Here is a 26,426-nt window from a genome sequence, read left to right as displayed (position 1 = left end):
TCATTAAATAAAACAACATCTTTTGTTGTCACCTTTTGAAGTTTGTGCTGTCAAACTTCTCAGGCTTCTCTTGTGGAGTATGCATCGTATAATTTATTTTCTTTTTTAAAAATCTAATCAACATAGAAATATTAATAAATCTGTCTTAAGATTGTTAATACCAGTGATGTTAGATTATAAATAATAAATAAAAAAGATTATGAAATAAAATAACAAAGTAAATTTGAAATACCGTGAATGATTATTTTTATATTGAAATGAGTGAGGCTTGTATTGGACATAATAGCCTTAAGATAGATTTGCCCTTGTGATGTGCTAATAGTCTTTGGACATTTGTCTCCTAGGATACAACGTTTCACACGTGTACAAGGCAGCACTCTTAGTGTACACATACAAGTGAACTTATACTGTGATTTATACTCTCAAGGACACACAAAGAAATCTCTTAAAACAAAAAGGCGCAGTGCAAATAAAAAACTTGAAATTGAATGAATTCAAATGAGGAAAGTAATGAGAATATAAAGAAATAGAAGTGCCTATCTAGATAGTTACCAAAACTGTTGACAAGTGAACTTGGGTTGTTACTATTTGAACATACACACTTGTCTATAGAGTTTGGGTTGTGATTGTGTCTCTTGGAACAGTCACAAGTTGTAACTTATTGAGTTCAACTCCATCCAACAAATTTTTAACAAAAGTGAGCCTTTCATGCACACCAACGTGAAGTTTAAATCCAAAGATTTGCACCCCCCTACGTACACACACAAAGGTTTTTTGGATCAATGAGTCTATATAAGAGTTACACTCTTTAGTTGTTCTTATCCGATGTGGGACTAAAACAATTTACACTACAACTTTGAAAAATAAACTACTTTAACTCTTACATTCACTTTTTTACTTTTGCTTTTACTTTTTTACTTTTACTTTACTTTGACTTCCACTTCCATTCAAACATTAGGAAAAATTCCATATTAATCCAACAAATTAATGTTGGATAGATGACATAGTTCTTTAAGAATTGGGACTGCACTTGCGCCTCTAAGAAGATTGTTGTGAAACATTTCTGAAATTTAATACTGATGGTTCACTATTCTCAAATAAAGGAGGGTTGGGATTCATCGCTAGAAACTATCATGGGGAATTGGTTTTTGTATGTTGGGTGAGCATAGATGAGAAGTGAAAGAGCTCTCGATCCGTGGGGTGTGCGGATCTGCTTTTGATTTTCGAGGTTTGGGAGTCGCCACCTAGTTATTACGATCTAAGAACCGAGCATTGACTCAAAATGAATAAAATAACTAATCTACAAAAGATACTAAGTCCGAGGATCACGTTACGGGGTTGGAAGGTGTTAGACACCAACCTCGCCCGATAAACGCCGGTCTCTACTAATTTTCAATAATATTACATTGTTAAAGGTTTAAAATAAATAAAAAAGACAAAGCAATTATACCTGTGACGATCGCAACGATTTCTTTCCTCAGATATGGTAGAACAACTTCTCGTATAAATTCTCTTCGTTTTATTCTATCATCGGATCTGCTTAGATCAGAGTTTTTCCTAGTATTGCGATGCGTTTCTAGGTGGTTTTTAGGGAGTTTTGAGAGTCTTTTTTATAAAAGTTAGGGTTTGGATGATAGGTAAGGGGTTAGGGCTTCAAAATCAAGATTTTGGGAAGGATAGGGTGGCTTTTTGACATACTTTTTCTAGGATTTTCTTTGACCTACGAAATTACGTTGTGGAGGCTCTCTATTTATAGAGTTTTTTTGGGTAGAGTTATTGTTTGATTATGTTTTTTTTAAGGTTTTTATTAGGGTTTTTACTTTAGTCTTATGAGATTGACTTGATCTTTTTAGATTAGGGTTTTAATTAGGGTTTTGACTTAAGTCTTATGAGATTGACTTAGTATTTTTTAAATTAATTTTATTAAGGTCTTATTTTATTAATATTTTATTTATTAATTTCGAAATTAAAAATTTTAAAAATTAGAAAATTATCGTTTTACCTTTGAAGAGAACTTTTGTGTTTCAAGTCGGTTTTCGATGTTCCGGGATGTTTTGGAATCAATTTTTCTTAAAGAATTCAATGGGATTATTGGTTTGTGTTATTTATGGAAAAAAAATTGATGTGAAATGATTGTCAAACCTTATGAGAGGCATTTTCGTAATTTTATCGAATTTGGTGAAAATTGACGAAATGGTTTATTTGATTTCATTTTGTTGTTTTATGTATTCGAATGAGTTTTCTTAAGCACAAGGGGGCTCTAAGGATGTTTTGATGTTAAGGGTATTGTAGACACCCCATTTTTGCACTCGCCTGATTAATCAACTCGTCAACCCGATTGCAACGATTCCTAATGATGGATGATCATTCCAATGCTTTATTTGTTATTAGATATGTTTCAGAAATTCGGATGAGGTATCTTAAACTAACAAAATCTTAGAAATCACACTACGCTAGAAAAATATAACTCCAAAAACATATAGATTATCATTTTACAGACAAAAAGAAGTTTCACGGTAAAATCACTAAAAAATGATCAAATTACCAAAATACCCCTAACATCAAAACATCCCTAGAGTTTACATTACGCTTAGGAAAATCCTTTCAAACACATAAAACAACAAATCGAAACTAAATAAATCATTTCACCAATTTTCACAAAATTTGACAAAATTACAAAAATACCCTTCATAAAGTTCACGACCATTTCGCACAAAAAATTTCATAAATGACACAAACCAATATTCCCATTGAATTCTTTACGAAAAATCAATTCTAAAACATCCTAGAACATCAAAACCGACTTAAAACGTAAAAAGTCATCTCCGAGGGTAAAACGATAATTTTACAATTTTAATAATTAAAATTTTCGAAATTAATAATTAAAACATTAATTAATGTAAAGTGAAATCCTAATTAAAATTAAAGTCAATCAAGTAAGACTAAAGTCAAAATCTTATAAGTCAAATAAGTAAGACTAAAGTCAAAATCTTAAAGTCAATCAAGTAAGACTAAAGTCAAAATCTTAAAGTCAATCAAGTGAGACTAAAAGTCAAAACCTTAATAGAATTATAATTAAATAATAACTCTACCTAAAACAATTCTAATTAAACAATAACTCTTTCTAAAAGAATTATAATTAAACACTAATTCTATCAAAATAAGTACTTAAAAAAATCTATAAATAAGGGTTCTTACAACCTATTTTTGTATCTAAGAATAAACCATAGGAAAAGTAGGTCAAGAAGTCTCCCCAACTTTCCCAAAACCTTAATTTTGAAGCCTTAACTCCTTACCTAACATTTATACCTCAACTTTAGCTAAAAAAACACTCAAAAATCCTTCCAAAACACCTTCAAATCCATAAGAAAAATAAAAAAATTCACAGATCTAAGAAGAAGATACCTCAACTTGAAAATCAAAAATCAGATCCGGTGACGGGCGAATAGTAAGGAAATACATACGAAGATACTCTCCGCTGGTGCTGAGGGAATCGTTGTAATCGGCAAGGTAACTTTATTTTATATTTTATATATATTATTATTTGTTGTTTTTGGTCTATTTTGCAATGTAACCGATTTTTGGGAAGAAGTAGAGACCAGCACTTGTTGGGCGGGGTTGGTGCCTAACACCTTCCAACCCCGTAACGTGATCCCTGGGCCCGTATTTTCTTTTATAGACTAGTGTTATTTACCTTTCTAGAGTCAATATTCGGTTCATAAACCGTAATGACTAGGTGACGACTCCCAAATCTCAAAGGTCAAAAGCGGATCCGCGCACCTCGCGGATCGAGGGCACTTTCAGGTATTTTGGTAATTTGAACAGTGATTTTTATCATAAAACTTCTTTTTGTCTGCAAGATTATGATTTTTATATTTTTGGGGTTATATTTTCCTAACGTAGCGTGGTTTCTATAGTTTTGTTACCTCATCTGAATTTCTGAAACATATCTAATAACAAATAAAGCATTGGAATAATCATCCATCATTGGGAATCGTCACAATCAGGTTGACGAGTTGATTAATCAGGTGACTGCAAAAATGGGGTGTCTACAAGAAGGATATTATTTAATAGAACTTTAGGCAATTTTAGAAGCATTGAAAATTGCATATCGAAAGGGGCATGCTAAAATAGTAATGTGTTCAGACTCGTTATACTCAATTAAGAGTATAAATAATGAGATTGAAAGATCTTGGAAATACAGATGTTGGGAAGTACTTTGAAGTTCATGTGGCGCGAACTAACAAAGCTGTTGATTATTTGGCAAAGCTTGGAGTGGTGGGCGCTGGTTTTATGGTAACTAAGGATACATCTTGTGTTCCTCAAGAGCTTTAGAGGATATTAATAGAAGATCTATACTGTAATTATTATTATTAAGATCTTATATTTAGGGAGGGGCCCTTTAACCCCAATTTATCAATCAAAATAATATATATCTTGGTTAAGACTTATTTGTTCAATGACAGGTTGATTTTATAAAACTAATTTTTGGTAACCATCCAGACCTTGATTTTATAAATGGTGACGACCCTAAAACCTAAGTAGAGTGGAGGCCTCTTGAGTGAAACCTACATAGGGCATCTACAATATATATATATATATATAACCCAACAATTTGCCCAACATGTTTTGTCCTACATGGGTTAGAAGTTTTGGAATGGGCTGATTTTTGGTGAGGATGATCTCCTCGGTGTTGGGCAAATTGTTGGGTAAAATGTTGGGTGCCAAAGGGGACTCTATATATATATTCAAAAATCGGGTCATGACATTCATCTCAATCGATCCTTTTTGAGACTACATTCCCTATCATTTTTTCCTTTTTGAAGTACATGCCATCAACAGATTTGATTGAGTCATTTTAGCTAGTACTAATCATAGAGATAGGATCGTTGAAACCTGGGAGGTAGTTGTTCCTTCAACATCAATTTATAGTGTTATTGGGCCATTATCACTTTTAGGCTTGTGCCTCGGTTTATCAACAATCAAAACTGATAAATACTTTTCTCACTTTCATTTGATTTACAGATTATATGCTCTATCATCATTGGATAGAAGAATTGTTTTTCTCTTGTTGGATTATATTCTTCCAAGGTAAATCAAAACAAAGAGTTTTCCATAATATGAATTTTTTGGATCTACTTTTCTAACAAACCATAAAAAATCACCTCAATCTTGGACAATTTCCAAAACCATGCACCTTGTTAAAGTGGTAGTCTTTGAGAGGTAATAAAAGATATTTGGGATCAAAGCCTCATGCATTTGCATTCATATCAAAAGGATCTGGAGAAGAAGAAAAAGTTTTAACCTTAGACATATTTTAATACACTAAAAAATATGGATGAGTGACACTATGCATGAGCCTTGTTTCCCTTGCCGTCGGGAGTTTCATCATTTTTCTGGCCAAGGAGTTTCTGGACCATCGTATGCAGTCTATCAAAGAGTTTCAATGTGTTGAAACGAGACAAACTAAAACCAATAGCATCCAAATACCAACCACTTCTCCCTTTGAAGCCTACAATCAAGCCTCCATCCATGGGAAATGAGAATGGTGTCCCTTCTTCTACTCCGAATGGCCCAAAACTTCTATGGTTGGTCTTGAAAGTGAGTGATCGGATCACAGGGGAGCCACCATGCACTACAGGACTATAGTGGCCGCTTACAGCAGTCAGGAACTCTTCTGGGTATCGCAGTGTAACCTAGCATGAACCATATAAATTGAGTATAAGTTTCTGATATATTTTTTTGGGGGAAGTCACCTTGACCATACTTTTTAAAAACATGGACCAAAAGGTCTTGTCAAGAAAAATATACCTTTTGAGGGACACTTGTAGGACATTATTACGAGACCTTTTAAAGTATTATATCATTAAATACTTAGATCTTTCAAATATATATATGCATGATCTTCTCAGTCACAAAAAATCAGCTCAATCCGAAACTTCTAACCCATATTTTGAAAAATGATTGTTTTTACATATGTTCCTTGAGCACCCCCTATATATATACCACTTCACATTTTGGTGAATATTTGAGTTACCCCAATCTTTTAAAATTGCTGGGATGTCTTTTGACTTGATCTTCTCTTATAGACTATTGAAAAATGACCATCATCATCATCATCATCACCACCACCATCCACATCCAATAGGTTGGAGACGACTGATTTTGGGAAGAAAAATCAATGGTTTTTAAGTCATTTATCATAAATTTAAAACATAGGGCATTTAAAATATTTATCAACACATGGAGGCCACTGTCACGTGTCATGAGAAGGTGATTATTTCTTCAAAACTTTAAAATGACATTTTAGTCATTTTTTAAATAATATTTAAAAAGATCTTTGTCAAAATAATGTTTTAAAAAGTGGGTCTTAAATTGTCCATATTTTTGTTAAAGACCTTTAGATCCATGTTTTAAAAAATATGGCCATTTTACCAAAATTGTCAAGTATTTTGGTATAGACTTTTCTAACCCAGAACAAGGTATGAAGCTCCCATCAAACATATGGCTGGGATGTGAGGAAAACTAAATATTTTTTTCGAGATCAGTTCTAGTTTCTTAGAGTTTTGACAAAATTTTCAGTTATCTTTTTGCCTGTTAATCACTAAGGGCATCCTCCCATTCCAGCTGTTTCTTACTTTCTTTAATGAAGAACCTCAAATGTTGTTTGAGACTAGCATTTTCATTTTGGTATAATTACTTGACTAAGAGCATAAATGTAAATATATCATATGATCCGCTCAACGACTATGCATCAAATAACCATTTCAGAGGAAAACAAATGTTGTTTCGTTAAGCAAATCGGTATGTGGCGAGTTTTATAAATATAAATAAAAACTTGATTGATTCAGTAATTTCAGAAAAAAAAAAAATTTACATAGTGCCTGTAAATTCTCCTAAAATATTCCAGTCCTGTTGAGACCCAATCAAATAATGTCGATCTGGGACCAATCCAGTCCTTATTCGATTCGTTTTTTTAATCCGATATCAATACTAGAATCCATATCTGATCAATTAACACAATTATATTAGGTTTGAATCGAATCAATTCCTATATCATATAAACGTCACTTTTGTAAGAAAAACTATATAATATAATATAATTATTCGACCATTCAAACCCAAGGTACATTTTTTTTATTCAATTAAGAATTCGGGTAAATTATTTCATTCAATATTTGTTTTTTGACAGGTAAGCTAGACTTGAACCCACGACCTCAAAAGTTGTTTTGCAATGTGTCAAACCAACTGAGCTATGGGTCTAAGCACATATCCTCATTGGTTCAAATTTCAAGAGATGATCAACAACTACATAAGTTTAAAAAAAAAATGGAAAGTTGGTGAAAGATTTGTTTGGGCTTACCTTCACCGTCCGATTGCCTCCTTGGCCTCCATGTTTTTCTGCTAAAACAGGTTTACCATTCTTATCATACTCAACTCTGATGGAATCAATGCAACGGTCATAAACGAGCGTGATTTCTCTGACCCCACTGTAGCTCCCATCATCCCAATTGCTCCCTCCATTACCTCCCCATGGTCCAACATTTATAGTCTTCTTTCTTCCTCCAACCTTCTTCTCACCATCCTTCATTCACAAAACAAACACATAAATTCCCCCTTTGGGACCACCTTAATGGATTTATCCTAGAAAGAATCCCGATTACCTTCGATCGATGGTGTTGATTTTTTTTATTAATTAGTAAAAGAATTAATTTTTAATAATTTAAATAGAAGTAATTTATATAAAATAAAATAATTTACAATTGAGAGCATCCATTGATTCGTAATTCAATTAACTAGCAAAGATTTTACTAATATAAAGTTTGTTTGTATTTCATACCATGTGGACGAAGAGGAGGTGGCACCAGATGCTCTAACTCTTTATTTAAAAGATAAATATGGGAAAGGAGATTGTTAGCGTGCTGGTCTGTGTTGGGAAATAGTGTTAATATATACATTTTTAAAGTGGGAGCATTTGATTCTGTTTTTGTCCCACTAACTTCGAATTTGCTTTATTTCTTTTCTTTTTATTCTTTCATTTATAAATGAAAGAATCTATTCTACAAACAATATGAGTGCGAATTTTATGCCAAGGCTTTGGATATTAGGGATTATGCAAAATCATGCTTGCTTACCACTTCAGCCATTCAAATTTTCACTCCTCTTTTTTTGTTTTTTTTTACCAAAACGTGATCAACTTTTGACGAAATTCCCTTTTCGGCTCACTATTCATTTTAATTCCCAAAACATGAAGTGAGAGATCACACATTTTCCAAAGTGACGATCTCACTGATATAATGTAGTTAGGTGGCTGATTTTTTTTTTATTTCAAAGTGACAATCTCGTTGGTTATATAAGTGATGATCTCTTTCAGGTTTCCAACAAAGTAACGATATCATTGCTATATAAATCAGCGGTCAGAGGGTAGATCTGAACCCTGTTAGACTCCAAGTTGGGGAAGATCATTTTTTTTTCTCCTATCCAACCATTGTGGTTAGAGAGTGTTCTATTTAGATCGAAAGGCTCTTCAATGTGAGCCTACTCAGGTGATTCTTTGCAATTCACTACAGAAGTAACTCTTGCAAAGATGGACAATTGTAGATACCCTGAAATTGACATTTCGTGGGCAATCTTAGATTCATTCCCAAAAGCTTTCCGAGACTTGGAGTTTTTGAAAGGCAAACGAGTTGAGGAGGAAAGTTTTTCAGCTAAACAAAGGTGGATCCATCCTTTAGGCATGGACCAAGCTAGATTTAGTCGGGTTCGTTCTAGAGGGTAGAACCATTGATTTTCTTGCCTGGGCCATTCCACAAGCAAGGACCAATTCAAATTTGCATGGAATGACTATATCCTCCAATGATTTCTCTAGAGACTTTGAGGACAATTACACTCTTATCCTTTAATCTTCTTGATTGGTGAAACTCATTAAGTTCTAATTCACCATCAAGGCCTTTTTGACCAAGTGTATTCAAGGTCTAATACCTAAGAATTCTTGTAATTAAGTTGAATTTGTGGTGTGTGAATCATTATATTCCTAAATATCTAGAATTGCTATAAATTAATGAAGAAATCTCCCAAAGTATGGTAAAAAAAAAGAGTTTCCTCCCTGCCAAAATTTTGTCAAATTTGTCTCTCAAGAATCTCTAAGCCCCCAAAACTGTGTCCAAATTCTATCTCAACCCATTTTGAAGATCCAATAAGGAGAAGAAGAAAGACAAGAGCAAGAAGAAGACTAAGGTAGGAGCCAAGTTTTAAGTCTCTTACTATTATTGAATCCCCCTCTCCCCTCTCGATCTCCCCTCTCAAACTCTTTTGTTTGGTTTTTCATTAGAACCTTGGCTTACAAAACCCCTACTCTTCTTATGTAACTTGGGACAACTTGCTTGGAATTAAACCTCCATGTGAGAACCTGGGTGAAACTGTAAGTAGGACCCTAAGCTCTAGGCACTTTCTAGTATCCCAAATCATGTAGTTCATTATCAAAGCAACATCATATAGTCACTACTACAAAATTCTGTTATAGCGACGGTCATAACCCTCACTATAACCAACAAAAATCATAGCAAAAGGATACAAAGATAGCCAGCCTGACCGTCATTGCTTGCCGCTAAAAGTACCATCGCTATATGTTGTATCGATGGCCAGCCAAGTAAACGAAAAAGTTTGGACTTATAGCTACAGTCACTAGTGGCTGTCACTACATGTTAATGAGCATATTTTTAAAGGGAATCTTCAGCACCAAACATTTTGGCAAAACATTTTTCAAAACGTGGGTTAGAAGTTTTGGAATTGGCTGATTTTTGGTGAGGATGATCTCTACGGTGAGGAGATCATCATCACCAAAAATCAGCCAATTCCAAAACTTCTAACCCATGTAGGACAAAAATGGTTGGCTAAAATGTTGGCCAAAATGTTTGGTGCTGACCGGGACCCTTTTTTAAATAAGCTTTTAGCTACGGTTAAGGCCGTCGCTATAAGAATAATTTAAAAAAAAAAAAAAAAACAATTATAATTTTAAACATGCACCACACATTTTGCTTAATATTGGAAATACCCATGTTTTAAAATTGCTAACATGTCCCCTTGATCCCAGTCTACAAGGAAAATACCATATTCATTGATTTCAACCTAGAATTTTTTTTACCTGCTTCCAAGCCCTTTGCACCTTCATGTTTAAGACATGCCCCCTTGACCTCAGTCTTCTAAATAGATTAAAAGGAAAATACCAAAATGCCTTCATTTTGAATTCATTAAATTTTCTGAATAAAATCTAAAAAAGAACATGTCCACAAATATCGCCAAAATCAAGTTTAAAAAATTATCAAAATTCCATTAGCACACTAAAAAGTAGAAAAATGAAATAAAAATATATATAAAGATAAATCGAAGAAATGTTGCGAATCTTTAATCTAATATACAAGAAAAACATGCAAGAAATTAGAGGGAGATAGTGAGTCCATTAACCAGTCAAGCATAGATTACAACAACCGCAGAAAGAGAAGAAAACAAAAAATTTGAGCAAATAAAAATGAAAATCAAGAATTAGAGAAAGAGTAGAAGAACTCGCACTCTCTTAAAAGTGAAGATCTTAATAGTCTTCGAGTCTCCACGAGTATGAGAATATCACCGGCAATTCTTTATGTGAAAACCTCAAAACCCTGGCGAAATCGTAAGGGGTTGACGGAGGGTTTAGGTATAAAAACATCTTCAATTATATTCTCTCCCATTTCCAAGTGCTCACTGTTGAACCAAGTAATGTAAAAGAAAATTCAAAATCAGGAATCAGTTGTTATAAAAGCAATACACTTAACAGGATGTGTTACAATGACAATGTCACACAGAAGAGACTGAGCAAGGACATTGCAAAATGAAGGGACTCAATAATGTCAGTCATTTTTATGAAAAGATAACTAAAATAGCTCTCTCCATATGGGCATAAACAGTGTGTCCATCTAACTAGAATCAAGTTCTCTATGTATCTCCACCTACTAATTAATGAGAGAAAATTAGAAGTTGACATACATATTAATATCAAAACTCTAGGTTGAGAATGCCAACCATTACCAAAGAACACTTACCCACTAGGAGAGACAATCTCATTACCTGTCTCGTTATTATCATCCGGTTTTGAACGCCATCCAGTGTAACTTTGGGTTGCTTATCCTTGTCAGATCTCTGATACAGAAATAAATGGGAAGATAGTCAAAATATTTGGTATCAAAATCATTATTTGGTAGAAAAAAAAGAATATATTTCACAAGTTTTAGTCAATTTAAGTTTTCACCAATTTAATAGAGATATCATCATTTCCCTTTTTATTTGAAAGTTGTGGCATAGATTCAAAGTCCTTATCCAAGTTGATTTTCCTCTCCTCAGTCTTCTCTTCCAATACCTTCTGATGATACTCTTCAATAGTCATTTCCTATTTCAACATGATTTAGTTCTCTTGGAAACAGACCTAATATGTGATAAATAGAAACAACGGAAAAAAAGTGCATAAGGAATGAAGATATTTGAACTTAGCACAATGAAATTGGAATTCCTATAAAGTGATACACAATTACTCTTCATGTCCATAATTGCAAAAGAATTAGTTTCAATGCAATCGCCGACGCAACAAATCATCATAAAGAACAAGTTACACATATATGATTTCCATGAAGAACACAGTACTTTATACTTGAAATGTATAAATATAAATAAATTCAAATAATGCAATATGAAAATTTTTCACAGCTTAAACATTCATAACTTCATATCTCGAGGGAAAGCATCTATGGTTCCCATACTCTTTCATGTCAGGGTGTGCGATGTGAGGTCCAATCTTGCGGTCACTTTAGCATTATTCTTAACCGCAAATTGAAGTTACGACATCCAAAGATAAAACTAATTAATAGAATATCCATACTGTGAAAGCCATTCCTCCCAAATCCATGTTAATGGAATCTAAACAAATCAACAAGCACATTCAGTCAGTTCCAACTAAGAAAATGTTGCATATGTACATATATATGCTAGAGTTGCCTTTGCTATACAAGAGATAAATATGAGGAATATTTTGGAAAAGAATGGCATAAAATTTCAAAATAAATTTATATTTTTTGTTCCACAGGTTGTATGCAATAACCAATCATCCGAATTTTCAAGATACAAATGATAAGCCAAAACAAAAAGTAGTATATCAAGGGCAGGTTTTAACAAATCGTACCTGAAAGTCAAATAGTACAAAGTGGGTAAGTCGTCGAAATGAGCCACTTAGATTATTGTTTCTTAGACCCAAACCGTTAAACAAACAAAGGGATAGTATTCCATTTTAATACAGAGCATGAGATTACCTAATTAGCTTACACTGTCCAGTAACTGTTGGTGAGCTTCCTTCCTTTGGCTTTTGAAAGCTTCTCTCTCAATGCCTATATGAATTACACTTCATAGATGTCAAATACAACATAAAAAATAAAAATAAAATAAATAAACAACTTACTATTTCAGACATTTGAAAATATATGAAAAAAGATTAATGTAACAGAAGCTTCCTTACAATTCTATCAAATAATTCACCACCAGTCACGCATTTAAGAACCACATAAATCTTGATGAATCCCAGCTAGATTCAAATTATTGGTGAAACTAGCTAAAATCAACTTTATAGGTGATTTCTAACTATCTTTTTATTTTTTTATATTTTTTTATATTAAGCGATTATTTTTTGAATTTAGATTAATTATCAATTGAGAATAGACTTGCACTAATGTCAAATAAATTGCATATAGATTGTGTTAGGCAAACACCAAAGACGTTAACCACAATTGGAACAAGGAAAAACCAATTCAAAATGGTTAAAATGGTTTTTGTTGATGAGATTCCTCAATCCACTATAGATCGACTTTAGATTGTGATGGACTCCTTAATTTATGAAGCCGGCGATGTATAAAAGAAAAAAAATGGATTGACTTATTATAGTTGGATATGGTTTTGGACATTTGAACCCAAGTAGGATCTGTATTTTGGTTTCAACCAACAAAATGACTTCCATCCATTTCTTACAATCAACCAAACAAGGAAAAATCCTGTTTTCAAGAAAATGAGTTTCCACATTAAGTACAATTCCTACAAACCAAACACAACATGAAGTTGAAGTGAAGAAGCTTTATTTAAATTGCACATTCATTCTGTTGTCCGATAGAGATTATTTTTAGGCAGATTTACCAAAACATGCACAACTTTTCAATTATTTACCAAAACGGTAAACTGTAGCAATTAATTCCGAAAACGGTAAATTTACCGTTTTCAGAATTAATTTATTTTACCAAAACGGTAAAAACAGTAACCCAATAATTTTTTTTCCCGAAAATACCCTTTTGTTAATGTTTACTGAAAATACCATTTTGTCCTCGTCTCTTTTGATAAAATTTCTAAAATTACAGTTGAAAGGGTTTCCTTCGAACAAGTGCAACAAGAAATCGAAGACGAAGAGGTATGACCTCTCTCTCTCTCTCTCTCTCTCTCTCTATCTCTTTCCGTTGTTAGAACGTGAGAAACTTGTAAGTTTCTCCGTCTTTGTCTCTCATTGTTGTGGAAATCATGAGAATAGTTTCGATCTATCTCTTACTGTTGTGGAGATCATGAGAATAGTTTCGATCTATCTCTCTCTGTTGTGAAGATCGTGAGAAATTTGAATTGAAATTGTTTGTGTATGTGTTTTGGGGTATTCGAACCCGAGATTGTAAATTTGATTAGGTACAATTAGTATTTGAATTTTTAGACTATTTAGGATTGATGTAAATTTTATCATTAAATGACTAATTTTTTGGATTGATTTGGATTTGTTAGAGTTTCATGTTTAATGTTGATTTTCTAGAGTTGTATTAGATTTTTAATGTTTAAAGAAATGCAATGATAATTTTTTCATTATTTAGTTTTATAAAAATTTTATAGAATTTTAAATTATAAGATGATATTTTTCTCATGAGTTAGAACTACAATTATTAGTGTCTTAGAACTTGATTATCGTGTTGCATTTAATGTGTTCGATGTATTGTTTCTTAAATGTTCGATAGAATGTGTACCATTATTTCCTAGTATTTTTATAGATTTTTCATTTTGTCACAACTAATCTCACTCTTAATATGAAAATACAATATGCAAGGAGAATCTAATGAATGGATAAAAAGAAGATTTCGTTAATATACTTTTATTAGCCATCCATTCGTTGAGATAGATATAGAAAACGATGCAGACGTTAAAGAGATGTTCTTTGGAGTACCGGAAGATTCCCAAACCATATACATTTTCATAACGAAATCTCGACGCCTTGTTGAAATGAAAAATGATACCAAGCGTATGAACTATGAATTGTATCCTAGTCTTTCATTTTGAGTTCGATCCCAATTCAAATATTTGCCTAGGAAAATATAATGGTCATAATATATGTGAAGATGGTTGATTATTACAAATGAATTTTAGCTTTAAGTTAAGATACCTTTTTAGGGAAAGTAGTTCTTCTTCTAAAAAGGGGAGGGTTTCCTTAGGTTCCCATTTCTTACAATTCCTGTCGCAGATCAGGTTTGTTGATCTATGTTTGGATCACCATCCTGATATTTTTAACGAGATTAGGTATCTTGTTCTTAATATTGTTAGGGATGGACATTGCTATTGGGTTTTTGTCGATATGATTCCCTTTTTTGATGTAAATTTGGCATTCATTGTTGTTGTCACACATTTACTCTGTTTCTCTTACCTCTGTCCAAGTTGAAGTCAGGATATTATTAGTTTTAATAAAAATCTGTACGTCAGGGCTCAAGATTTCAAATTCCAAATCCCCTTTCGACAGGAAGAAATAAACATTCACAATGAAATTGGACACTTCGTAGTGTAACTTTGAAGCTTCACTTATTGCTTCAACCTTCCAAAATTAACCCCACCAAGCTTGTGAGTAGAAGGAAATACGACTGACTTAAGCTGAGCTTGAGCATAAAACTTTTGAGGTCAATGCTTGAGTGTTGTATGGGTGTTGGCACAAATTCATAATCTATTTGGAAGTGAGTATTATCCAAGTCTTATGCTCAGACAGAAATAGTAGTAGTGGTTTCTTACTTGTAAACCCGTGCAAACATCCTTAAAATACTTAATTGTAGTACATTCCTCATGTTTTACACTCAAAGTGTCATATATTTAATCGATTTGTGGACAAATTGCTCAGTGGCAATAGTGTGGATTTATGCCCATCTCCTCACCATCGGTGGGGCCTATAAGAATGCACCTTTCAATACTCAACAGAGTTACCGTAGTGTTCGTGATAGTCTTGTGGATGGTGCTCCATGGTAAGGCTTCCGGCCTTTATTATTGTAACTGCTCTGTTTTTGTCCTATATAACTCTAGATTTTGTTAATTTATTATTGTTTTGGGCAGCACTTGCATTGTTTAATATGTGATTCAGTTGTGTGTCCATATATGATATGTTAAATTTGCAACCAAGATATGAGATCCAGTTGTGTATGGCCGTACATGATCTTTTTTATTATATAACATCCCATGATATAGACGTATGATTACACATTACTAGGGTAAATCCTACCCACCAAATTCGTGTAATATACCTATATGCATGTAAGATAGTAATTTTTTGATTTCTGAAATATGTATAAATCAGTTTTATGTTTCATTGATTTATTAAGATACATATATTTTGTCATACAAGTATATCACGCACCAAAAATGGTGACATAGGAAGACAATGAAAAACCTTTGAATGGTGTCTTCTAATGTACATCTAACATGTAAAGTCTACCTCAAATTTTCAGCATGTAACCAATAAAAGGTGTTGCTAAATTTTTCTTCAATGCATTTATTTATGAAATGTCGATTTTTTCATTTATACTAGCCTTACGATATTGATTAAAATAGTTGTGATCTAATGTCAGAAGGATCCTTTTGACATTGACTAAAATAGTTCTGATCTAATGTCAGAAGGCTCCTTCTGACATTTATTAATGTGGCGCCCCGCCAAACGCTAACACAAATCCCAAGGCCAAATCCCAAGGTACTAGGTGGCACCTCGAAATTTCGGCATGGTCTCCTCTATTTATGTTAGCGTTTCACGGAACTCAAACCTGATAAACCAATTTATAACAAAACCTGTATATAAAAATGTAGATACAGGAAAATAACAGGGGAAGACTAATTACATCTAACATGTAAGTAGATCAGAGTGCAGAAGATTTACCAATATATAGGCTTACCAAAACACTCGCACTCTAACATAGGCCTAAACTCTCAAATCCAAAAACTACATACATCTTGGATGAAACTGACAACACTAAGGGATGTGGCCCTAGTGCTCACCAGGCAATAAACTCTGATCGTCGATCTGATCGACCAGATACTCCTCAATTACTGACTCTACGCCTGCCTCGGTAGCTGCAAATGCTGAAACTAAAAAAAAAATAGGAAGGAAAGGGTGAGTAACAATGGTTGCCCAGTAAGTCCACAGCCAATTCCTACTAATAACCCTTCCTAAGCATGATCGAATAAAGCATACTGAACATTTTAACACATGCAAGGTTTTACAAGATAAAATACGATCAACTGGTACATATAGCTAGGGATGAGCAACTAAACAGTTTTAAAAATTACACATAACGTCAATCATCCATACTCATTATACATTTCCATTTTGTGCAAATAATGTTGACAACATTGAAATAATAGACATGCTTCTCAGTTTGTAATTCGAAATATAACGACATATATATAATACAAATGGTGGAGTATTGGAATTAAAGAGTTGGGATTCACGACTGGATTGCTCCCAGTCGGGACATGATATTCCTCAATAACATTGTAGTTCCTGATTTTGTGGCTGGTCGCTGTTTACCACGCTTGTGGGACCATTTATCCGGCTCAGGCTGACCGTTTGACGTGACCGTAAGCAATGGGTCTCTTTTCGATGTGTCAGAACGTTCGACTACTACTAGATTGTTAGTGATCACTGACTAATCATCTTCATCTATGCCTATCAGGCGTGCATGTGATTCCCAAATGACACTCCACTCGTATACGACCACCTTTACAATACACGTTCACTGGTAAAGATAAGAAAGGAATGAACCCGAATTCCAGTTGTGACCCCACTCTCATACGCGTCCCATACCACGTATGAGTTTGGTGGTCCCTACCGTACATCCCAGGATAGTGCACCCCTCCGGATGATGTGACGCACTATCCCTTCAGGCATTCACAAACCCTTTAACAGCTCACAAAATAGCTATGTATATATATAGTTTTTCATTTAAAACAAAAGAGAAATTAACAGAACAGGGTTGAGAATGGATATCCAGTTCCTACCATGCAACCGTGGCCAATCGGCCTAAAATAAACAATAGTACTCAGCGCACGCGCTAACATAATCGGAAATAAACATGCAACCCTTTCATTACTAACCTGGATATCCTTTCACCAAGCTACACACAACATACAATGTAAAATGTAGAAATCACCCCTCGGGCGTGATTCTGATATTTTAACGTTCATTCCCTTCTCCCATTCCCTCGACATTCTCACTTTTCATCATTTCAAATCAACCATCCATTTTCAATCTTTCAAAGTCATTCTTTTGGCCTTTTTCATTGAAAATCATCAAAGTTTATAAAAAAAATAAGGTCCCGACGATGCACGGGGCCAAAGCTATTAAAAATAAGGAAAGCTGGTGAAAATTTGGCTAAGTGTCGAAAACTCAATTTTTCAAAGTTCTCGAAATTGAAAACGGGTTTTTCGAAATGAAAGTCTCGATCATGAGATTCGACACCATATAGTTTTTGTAATCTAATTCAAAGGAACGCGAAAGTTATTTCATTTTGAAAACTTGGCGAAAACGTCGAAAATTACGTTTTGTTCTTTAAATCAAAATTCGGATTTTGATCCTTTGAGATTTGGATCTTAAAACTATTCCCATTATTCCGAAATGGGGGGTAAAACCTTAATTTCATTAAAGAACTTAAAGTAAATGTTTTTAATGAAATAAAGGGTGAGAAATAGTGTATAAAGTGTGAAGAGGTCAAGCCAAGAGTCAGAACAGGTCAAGCCAAGTGTCAGAACACTGTTCTGATCAAAACTGTGTCTGTCGGTGGCAGAACCAGGATTCTGTCGGTGGAACCGACATATTGGTCATCGGCAGATGTCGGTGGGACCGACGGTCCTGCCGACAGAATAAAATTTTCTCGCGTTATTTGATTTTGTCGGTGGTAGAAACCTCATTCTGTCGGTGAAACCGACAGAATGCCTTCGGTAAGTGCCGGTGGCACCGACCCTTCCCACCTACAGCTTGAACCTCACTGGCGATTTTTGGGTTTTTCAATCCCTTTTTCGATTTCTTCTTCCATTCTTTGAACCATTCGACCCACCCACGATTTTGTTATCAAAATTCGATAAAATATAAACAAAACACCTACTTCTACCATGAATTTGAAAACAAATACCAATTTCTACGATTTAAATGCAAACAATAAGTTTTGTTTCAAAACCCTAAATGCACATTGAGAAATCTAAAGCTACCAATAAGAATTGGAAGTCCCTTACCTGGTTGTGGACGCTAAGGATACAAGCTAGCACTACAACTCAAGGTTGGATGGCTCGAGTGTTGAGGTTGGGTTGACTTGGATGCGAAACGAGCGAGGGTTTGCAAAGTATCCGACAATGACATTCTCCTTCTCCTCTATAATGAAGTATAGACCTAGCTCCTAACTCGATGAAGCCCTCGGATGGAAGATGTTGAGGTTTACTCGAGCTACCTGGCTGGTTTTGATGGAGGATGGAGAAAACGAACAAGAATGGGTAAGTAAAGACGGTGAAGTTGTAGCTCTCGACGTGGCCAACAACTTTGTCTTCTTCGTCGAGGTTCAACTCGGCTTCGTTCGCGCACAAACTTGATGGCAATGGGTCGAAACCCTTGGATTGAAAGTGGCTGTCGTTTGGGGTTTCTTGGAGAATGAGAGAAAAATGAAAATAAAAGAAAATCAGACTTTTCTTTTATAACACAGCTAAGGGCATACTTGTAATTTTCCCTCATTTCTAGTTTCGATCATAACTTAACTATTCGGACTCGGAAAGCGATAAACGAATATACTATTTCGAATAATTTTTCGTTACAGACCTAACGGTGTCATCAAATCTTTCTGATTCTCACTCTAACGAAATTCCACTATTTTGGATCCCACTTAATACGAAATTCGAGGATTTTATAACTTTTCATCCGAACTCAAATTCATACTTGCTTACAAGCTAATGTATATATTACGATCGTTTTGAAACTAATGGCGAAGTCGATTTTCCTTGAAATTAATCATAACAAGATCCGAGTATTTTACTCTAAGTCTCTCCTTCGATATTTTCCTCTAAATCTCACCATTTAATTTTCTCGAGATATGAGTTGAAAATCTGGGGTGTTACAATTAAAGTAGTTCTGATCTAATGTCAGAAGGCTCCTTCTGACATTGATTAAAATAGTTCTGATCTAATGTCAAAAGGAGCTTTTTGACATTGAGTAAAATAGTTCTGATCCAATGTCAGAAGGCTCCTTCTGACATTGATAAAATAGTTCTGATCTAATGTCAGAAGGCTCCTTCTAACATTGATTAAAATAGTTCTGATCTAATGTCAAAAGAAGCCTTTTGACATTGAGTAAAATAGTTATGATCTATTAGATTTTTAATGTTTAAAGAAATGTAATGATATTTTTTTCATTATTTAGTTTTATTGAAATTTAGTAGAATTTTAGATTGTAAGATGATATTTTTCTCATGAGTTAGAACAACAATTGTTAGTGTCTTAGAACTTGATTATCGTGTTGCATTTAATGTGTTTGATGTATTGTGTCTTAAAGGTATGATAGAATATGTACCATTTTTTGTATATATTTTTTTAGATTTCCATTTGGTCATAAATAATCTCACTCTTAGTATGAAAATATCATATGCAGGGAGAATCTAATAAATGGATAAAAGGAAGATTTCGTTGATATGCTTTTATGATGGAGAGATTGTAGACCCATTTGACGGGTTTAAGTATAGTGGTAAATGCAAGAATAAGTATGTTGGACGTGATATTTCATTTAAAATATTTACCGACATGATGTATGAAGTCACCGCATGTAGTCGAGATGAGATAAATTTGAAGTTAAAATATTTGTATAGAATTAGCCCTCCATTCGTCGAGATAGATATAGAAAATGATGCAGACGTTAAAGAGATGTTCTTTGGAGTACCGGAAGATTCCCAAACCATATACATTTTCATCACGAAATCTCGACGGTTTGTTGAAATGGAAAATGATACTAACCTTATGCATACACAGAATATGTTTGAAAATAGGTATGAGACATCATAAACTCGTATCTATTATAGGAAAAAATTTATTTGTTGTATTTTATTTGTGGTTGATACGAATGATTTACGATTTTACACATGTAGAAGGGAAAAAATGTTAGAGCCGATTGTGATCCCTTCGAAGTTGTTGAAAATAGAAAGATGTGCAACTAGGTTTGTTATTTCTTTAATTTTATTTTAAATTAAGAACTTGTTGTAGTCTAAGTTATATCGATGCGATTTATCTCTAATTATTTTTTCAATCCCATTTACAAAGGAATGTTGAAGATGATCATATTTCAACAAATCCAACCAAGGGATGCAATGATAGTGGACAAATTCCAGATTCATCACCTATTAGGTTAGTATATGAAACTAGGCATACGCTAGGGCGATTCGAACCTTAAAAATTCATATATAAACTTTCCATGAATTTTTGATTCATATTGTTTTGTCTACAGTAAAGTTGGGAGTTCAATTTATCCACCTGCGCATCGAAATGTTCCAGATTCAGATCCCTCCAATCCAGACCTATGCGTCGATATTTCAGGATGTTCAACCCCTATGTATGTCTACTCGTATTACTTTCTTCAATTAATCCTCTTAGAAATATTTCTAAATTTGGCACATCTATGTTTAGGTACAATTTTCCTTCTACAATGAATTGTCTGTTTGATGGTGGGGATGTTGATATGGATAAGGGTGTTTGCTCTCGTAGAGAAAAAAGTAAATTCTTTGAGTCGCGTAATTCATCCGAAAAGAAAGTCTCAGAAAATAGTTCATGCAGTAGTTCCGACGCAAGAGAGGCGTTTTGTTGCAACGTAGACATGGGATTAGATTCTGATAAAGGATCTGATGGTGTTGAATCTGATAATATGTGGGAAAAAGCTTATGATGAAGGATACGATAGCCCATATTTTGAGGAGGAATTTATTGAGTTTTCTCTTGAAAATTGTTCTAGAGGAAGGATGGAATTAAAAATTGGAAATACGTATGGTTCAAAAAATTTATTTCAAGTAGCTTTGAAAGAATGTGCCATGTTGTCAAACTTCCAAATTGAACCTATAAGGACTTGTCACAAAGCAATCTCAGCCAAGTGTGCTAGCCAAAGTTGTCATTGGCGCATTCATGCTATTAAACTCCGCGGGGTTCCAACTTTTGAAATAAAGAAGTTAATCTTCAATCATACGTGTGCATTACCAACACGTGGTCGTGACCATAGGCAAGCCAGTAGTCGTTGGATTGCAGTTCGAGTGAAGGCGACTTTGAAGGAACATCCTAATATGACACCTGGCCAAATTATCACGTATATTCAAAAACACTTTGGTGCTAGAATTTCGTATCGTAAGCGTGGAGGGCAAAAGAGTTTGCTATATCGGAATTGGTTGGTTCATGGGACGAGTCATATCGTATATTACCATCATATTGTGCAGAGTTAATGCGTGTTGATCCTGATGCTGTCACTGTACTTGTATGTAGAGAGGAAGATAGGTTTGCGAGATTTTTTTGGAGTTTTGGTGCTTGTATTAAGAGTTACAGAAATAACATAAGAGGTATTATATCAGTTGATGCACCCACCTAAAAGGTAAATACCGTGGCCAACTCTTAATTGCAACTGGCTTAGATGGTAATAACAAGGTCTTCCCAATAGCCTTTGCGGTCGTCGAGAGTGAAAATACCGATTCTTGGTCATGGTTTTTTCGAATCCTCGGAGATAAAGTTATTGGAATTGAAAGTCGATTCGTATTGATATCTGATCGTCACCCAGGCATTCTGGAGAGTGTCCCTCTTGTATTTCCCAACGTCATCCATGGGTTTTGTTTAAGACACCTATGTGATAACTTTGTACGTGAGTTCAAGGACAACGTTGCCAAACAGAAGATCTGGATGATGGGAAAGATATATAGCATTCCAGCATTTGAACGTGAGATGCTTGAGTTGCGCGACACTCAACCCAAATATTACAAATGGTTAAGTGCCATCGATCAGAAAAAATGGACTAGAGCTTACTTTCCTGCCAAACGATATCGCATGATGACGACGAACATATCTGAATGTATGAACAAGGTTCTAAAGTTAGAAAGGGAACTTCCGATTACAGCTCTTGTTCATGCAACACATACTAAGTTGTCTAATTATTTCTTTGAGCGGTCTGAAGAATGCAAACTATTCAAAGATCAGTTGACTCCTTTTGCTCTGCGTGAAATTAAGAGATTTGATATTCCATCAAATTATGTGGATGTTCGTCAAACTGGAACGCATATTTACGAGGTTGGTGTACTTAAAAATAGACATGTTGTCGATCTTGGAAAGCTGAGTTGCACATGTCGTCGTTATGACCAGCTTGGTCTCCCATGCCTTCATGCCATTTCTGCCATCAAGCATAGTAAAATGTCACCGTATGATTTCTCAGAGGATTGGTTCACAGTTGATCGATACCGAGAAACATACAAGGATTCCATCAATCCCACAGTTGATGAAAGTCAATGGATTGTTAGATGTGATGATGTGATCGTATCCCCTCCAGATGTTGTAATGCAGCCCGGTAGGCCAAAGAAAAATAGATTCAAAAGTCAGTCCGAGAAACATTTATATTATCGATGTGGAAATTGTGGACGTCGTGGCCACAATCGTAGGAGATGTGTGTACCCTCCTACTTCATAATTGAGGTTGGCTTCTACTCGAAAAATAGTTATGAATATTTTTGTACAATCATATTACATTATGATATAGTGTAAAGAGGATCCTTCTGACATTGTATAAAAGACATTCTAATATAATGTCAAAAGGATCCTTCTAACATTGTATAGAAGACATTCTGATATAATGTTAAAAAGATCCTTTTGACATTATATCAGAATAATTATATTCAAGTGTCCATAGGATGAAATGTAGAAAGAGATATTTTTGAGAAATAATGATCTTTTTATTTTACTTGAGGTGTCCATATGAATCATTATGATAAAATTAGTTATTTTTTATGAATTCAATCTCAACAAGATCTTTCTAACATTTTATTTATTCATTGTATTCAATTGTCCATAGGATCAAATATTTAAGAATTTATAAATGGCTGAACATCTATTTGTTTTCGGTCAATGAACATGTTTAAACAAATTTATATGTTTTTTGGTCAATGAACATGTCTAAATAATCACTTAGGCATATGATTTTGATTTATTTTGTAAAATTATAAATATGTTTAAACAATCAATTGGATTATGATGGTCCATCATTGTGTTATAGTATGAAGAATCACTTGCACGCGTTTTGCAAACATGAGCTTATTACTATGTTTATGTATATTTTGATGGCTTAAATTTTGAACATTATTGTGCAGGTATATTTGGATGGCTAAATACTATGTCGTGTTTATTGGACGTAAGCCTGGAATATACTCTACTTGGGAAGAGTGTCATAGGTATGTCGATCGTTATCCCGGAGCATGTTATAAGTCATTTAAGACCTTAGAAGATGCTGAGAAACACTTTCTTAATGATCAAGTTCGTGGTGCTTGTCTGAATCAAAAGAAAAATGAGAAGTTGGAGGCTTGTGGGATGTCTTGTGTTTTGGTTGGTATTAGTATGGTTTTACTAGCAGTTATGTTGTTAGGTTTTTTTGTAATGTGATGTTATTAGGAACAAACCTTTAAAATTGTAATTGAGCAATGACAATTCCTTTTTGTTTAAAATGGTTGTGAATGATATAAGTAGATGTTTTACCCTCCCAAAAAGTTAAATAATATTCAATGAGATGCCTCTATAGAAGGTAATTTATAGAATTTTTTTTAAATGATGATACGACCACCTTCTGTTTTACACAATTCTTGAGTTACTAGAATAAATCTTTATCTCTATAAACTATATTACATTATCTAAAGAGTAATTTGTGTCCCTCTCTCAATTCTTTTATTGCTATGACATTGTCACGTATCTTTCATAATGAAATTGACATGATTTTAAATTTGAGTTATAGGTTTGCATTGTCACTATCACTTTATTAACAAGAAAAAATAATACGTAATTACAACAGTTGAAGTGGGTTATATTAATAAACTTCATCTCCCATTTCAATAGTTGGGTCGTGTTAGTGAAAAATAATTGAAAAGTACTCAACCATTTTTATTAAAACAAAAACATTCTGATTCTATTCTTTAACACATAAATAGCAAAACATCCACATTTATATCACGCTCATACATCCTCCTACAAACATACTAGGGACTACTATCTTGATTAATGTCGTTCTCCATATAATATGGAGAGCGAATATTGTTACTCTCTAATACCTCATCTATGAAATCAAAGTTCACATTTGGATGTTCCGCATAATCAGATCCTAGAATTTGTTGTCTATTTTTTCGGATAAACATCCGTCTATTTTCATCATACATCCTATTAACGGCACTTTTGTAGTTGTCTGGGTTGTCCCTGCTCATATACTCTCCTATCCTTTTCGGAATAAATATGCACAGACTTCTCATCATACATCTTAGTTTCTTACCATCATCGAGTAAATCTTGCCAGAACGCATTTTTCCTACCTTCTCATTTTTATCGGTTGATTCGATAAGTTTTGTGTACATCTAAGGCTCGTAATAATCAAGTTTGAGCTCATCAACCTCATTCGATTGCATATTTGCCATGTTAGAACTCATATTCCTTTGTAAAAACAACTCCGAAGGCGTTTGTATTTTTTAGGTAAAAACACCTTCCTATTTATAGAATCTTAGGCTCGTTTATTGTAAAGCCTTATTTTATTCAATACATGAATAATATAAAAAATAAGATATAATGACTTGACTTGACATCCGTGACACATTAAATATTTTGTTTAGTTTGGCAAAATTATTTTTACAAAAGATTTGTGTAAATCTAAGTGATTGAATGACTTGACTTGATATTTGTGACACATTGATTCTTTTGTAAAATTTCAAGAAATTAAATTTTGGAAAGATGTGTAAATCTAAGTGAGTGAATTACTTGACTTGACATCAGTGACACATTGATTATTTTATAAATTCTCAGGAAAAAGTATTTTCAACGATCTGTGTAAATCTGAGTGAATGACTTGAGTTGACATCTATGACACATTGGTTTAGGTAATTGAAATTTGTGAATTTTTTGATAAAATTGGAACATGTAGCTCCATGCCTGAAAAAAAGCAACAAGTATCTTTCTAAAAATACATTTAAAAAAATTTATTTTTTATATAAAAGTGATTTATATAAACATCTCAGGTACAATAGAAAGATGATCATTTCTCATATAAGATCCCTTTGTACATTTCGAGAAATTTTTTAGTCTCTTTGGTATACAAATCTTTTATAGCTTCTAGTGAAATACTTTGTATATCTTCAAGTTTAAATGCAAACATTAACGCAATTTATATGACTCGCGTTATTTATTGTAATGGCAAATTCCAAAACATGCAAATATGACCATTTATTTTATTTTCTAAGGCAAGAGCCAAGGAGACCAGGGATATATAGGTGCATTTTAAAGGTTATTCTTTGATCATCTAATCTATTACCCAAGTTACCAATACAACGTGAAGCGGAATGAGGGGTACTGTTGTAGTTATCATTATAACAATTTTTTATATGTATATTAATCTACACATACTTGTTTTAAGATTTGTAATAGATGGTCAAAATAGTCCCTTGTTAAGTCCATTTAAAGGACTGGTTAGACCAATTAATATATTATTATGCATTTTATCTTGGAAAATGTACACGTGTCTTATTATATATTGGATAGTAAAGAGGGGTAGACTATTCATCTTCATTTTGTTCAATGCCTACCCGATAGATCAATTGTTGATTTTCAGTGGCAAAAGTATGACATTCCATGGAAAATTATTTAAGATGGTATTAGATATTACAAAAAATTAATTGTGTTTTCCATCAACTTATGTGGGGTTGCCCATAGGCTATTTGAGAATTTCTAAGAACTTGTGGGACAATTGGGGTCCAACTCGTTAGTAGGGAAAGTTGGTCTATATTTAAATATTGAATAACTCTAAACATTCAGTCTCATAACTCTCCTTCTATGCGTTGTAGTAGTCTATA

At 33.7% G+C, this 26,426-nt stretch overlaps 2 protein-coding genes across 2 annotated transcripts; one reads left to right on the top strand and one right to left on the bottom strand.

Annotated features, from left to right (window-relative positions):
- Positions 1-5,134: 5,134 nt before the first annotated feature.
- On the bottom strand, positions 5,135-7,943 carry LOC147381147 (Mannose-binding lectin superfamily protein). Its single transcript, XM_086430796.1, has 3 exons — positions 7,841-7,943; positions 7,364-7,585; positions 5,135-5,696 (listed from the first exon to the last, which is right to left on the bottom strand). The coding sequence occupies exons 1-3, from the start codon at positions 7,841-7,843 to the stop codon at positions 5,349-5,351; spliced, it is 573 nt and encodes a 190-aa protein (XP_086286922.1). The 5' UTR covers positions 7,844-7,943; the 3' UTR covers positions 5,135-5,348.
- An 11,987-nt stretch (positions 7,944-19,930) lies between these two features.
- LOC147381146 (uncharacterized) lies at positions 19,931-24,156 on the top strand. Its single transcript, XM_086430795.1, has 5 exons — positions 19,931-20,363; positions 20,463-20,531; positions 20,635-20,718; positions 20,819-20,923; positions 23,698-24,156. The coding sequence occupies exons 1-5, from the start codon at positions 19,987-19,989 to the stop codon at positions 23,984-23,986; spliced, it is 924 nt and encodes a 307-aa protein (XP_086286921.1). The 5' UTR covers positions 19,931-19,986; the 3' UTR covers positions 23,987-24,156.
- The last annotated feature ends 2,270 nt before the right edge of the window (positions 24,157-26,426 follow it).

This window comes from Akebia trifoliata, unplaced genomic scaffold, assembly GCF_017979445.1.
Source record: "Akebia trifoliata isolate Shusen 1 unplaced genomic scaffold, ASM1797944v1 Contig00722, whole genome shotgun sequence".
NCBI lineage: Eukaryota > Viridiplantae > Streptophyta > Magnoliopsida > Ranunculales > Lardizabalaceae > Akebia > Akebia trifoliata.
Note: the sequence above shows the minus strand (reverse complement) of the source record. Positions and strands in the feature narration are given on the sequence as shown.

Coding starts and splice junctions, on each gene's coding strand:
- LOC147381147 (XM_086430796.1), bottom strand. Junction 5,697..7,363: donor GAGGCAATCGGACGGTGAAG/GTAAGCCCAAAC, acceptor GGTTCATGCTAG/GTTACACTGCGATACCCAGA.
- LOC147381146 (XM_086430795.1), top strand. CDS start 19,987: ATGGATAAAAGGAAGATTTCGTTGATATGCTTTTATGATGGAGAGATT. Junction 20,364..20,462: donor CAGAATATGTTTGAAAATAG/GTATGAGACATC, acceptor TTACACATGTAG/AAGGGAAAAAATGTTAGAGC. Junction 20,719..20,818: donor CCAGATTCATCACCTATTAG/GTTAGTATATGA, acceptor TTTTGTCTACAG/TAAAGTTGGGAGTTCAATTT.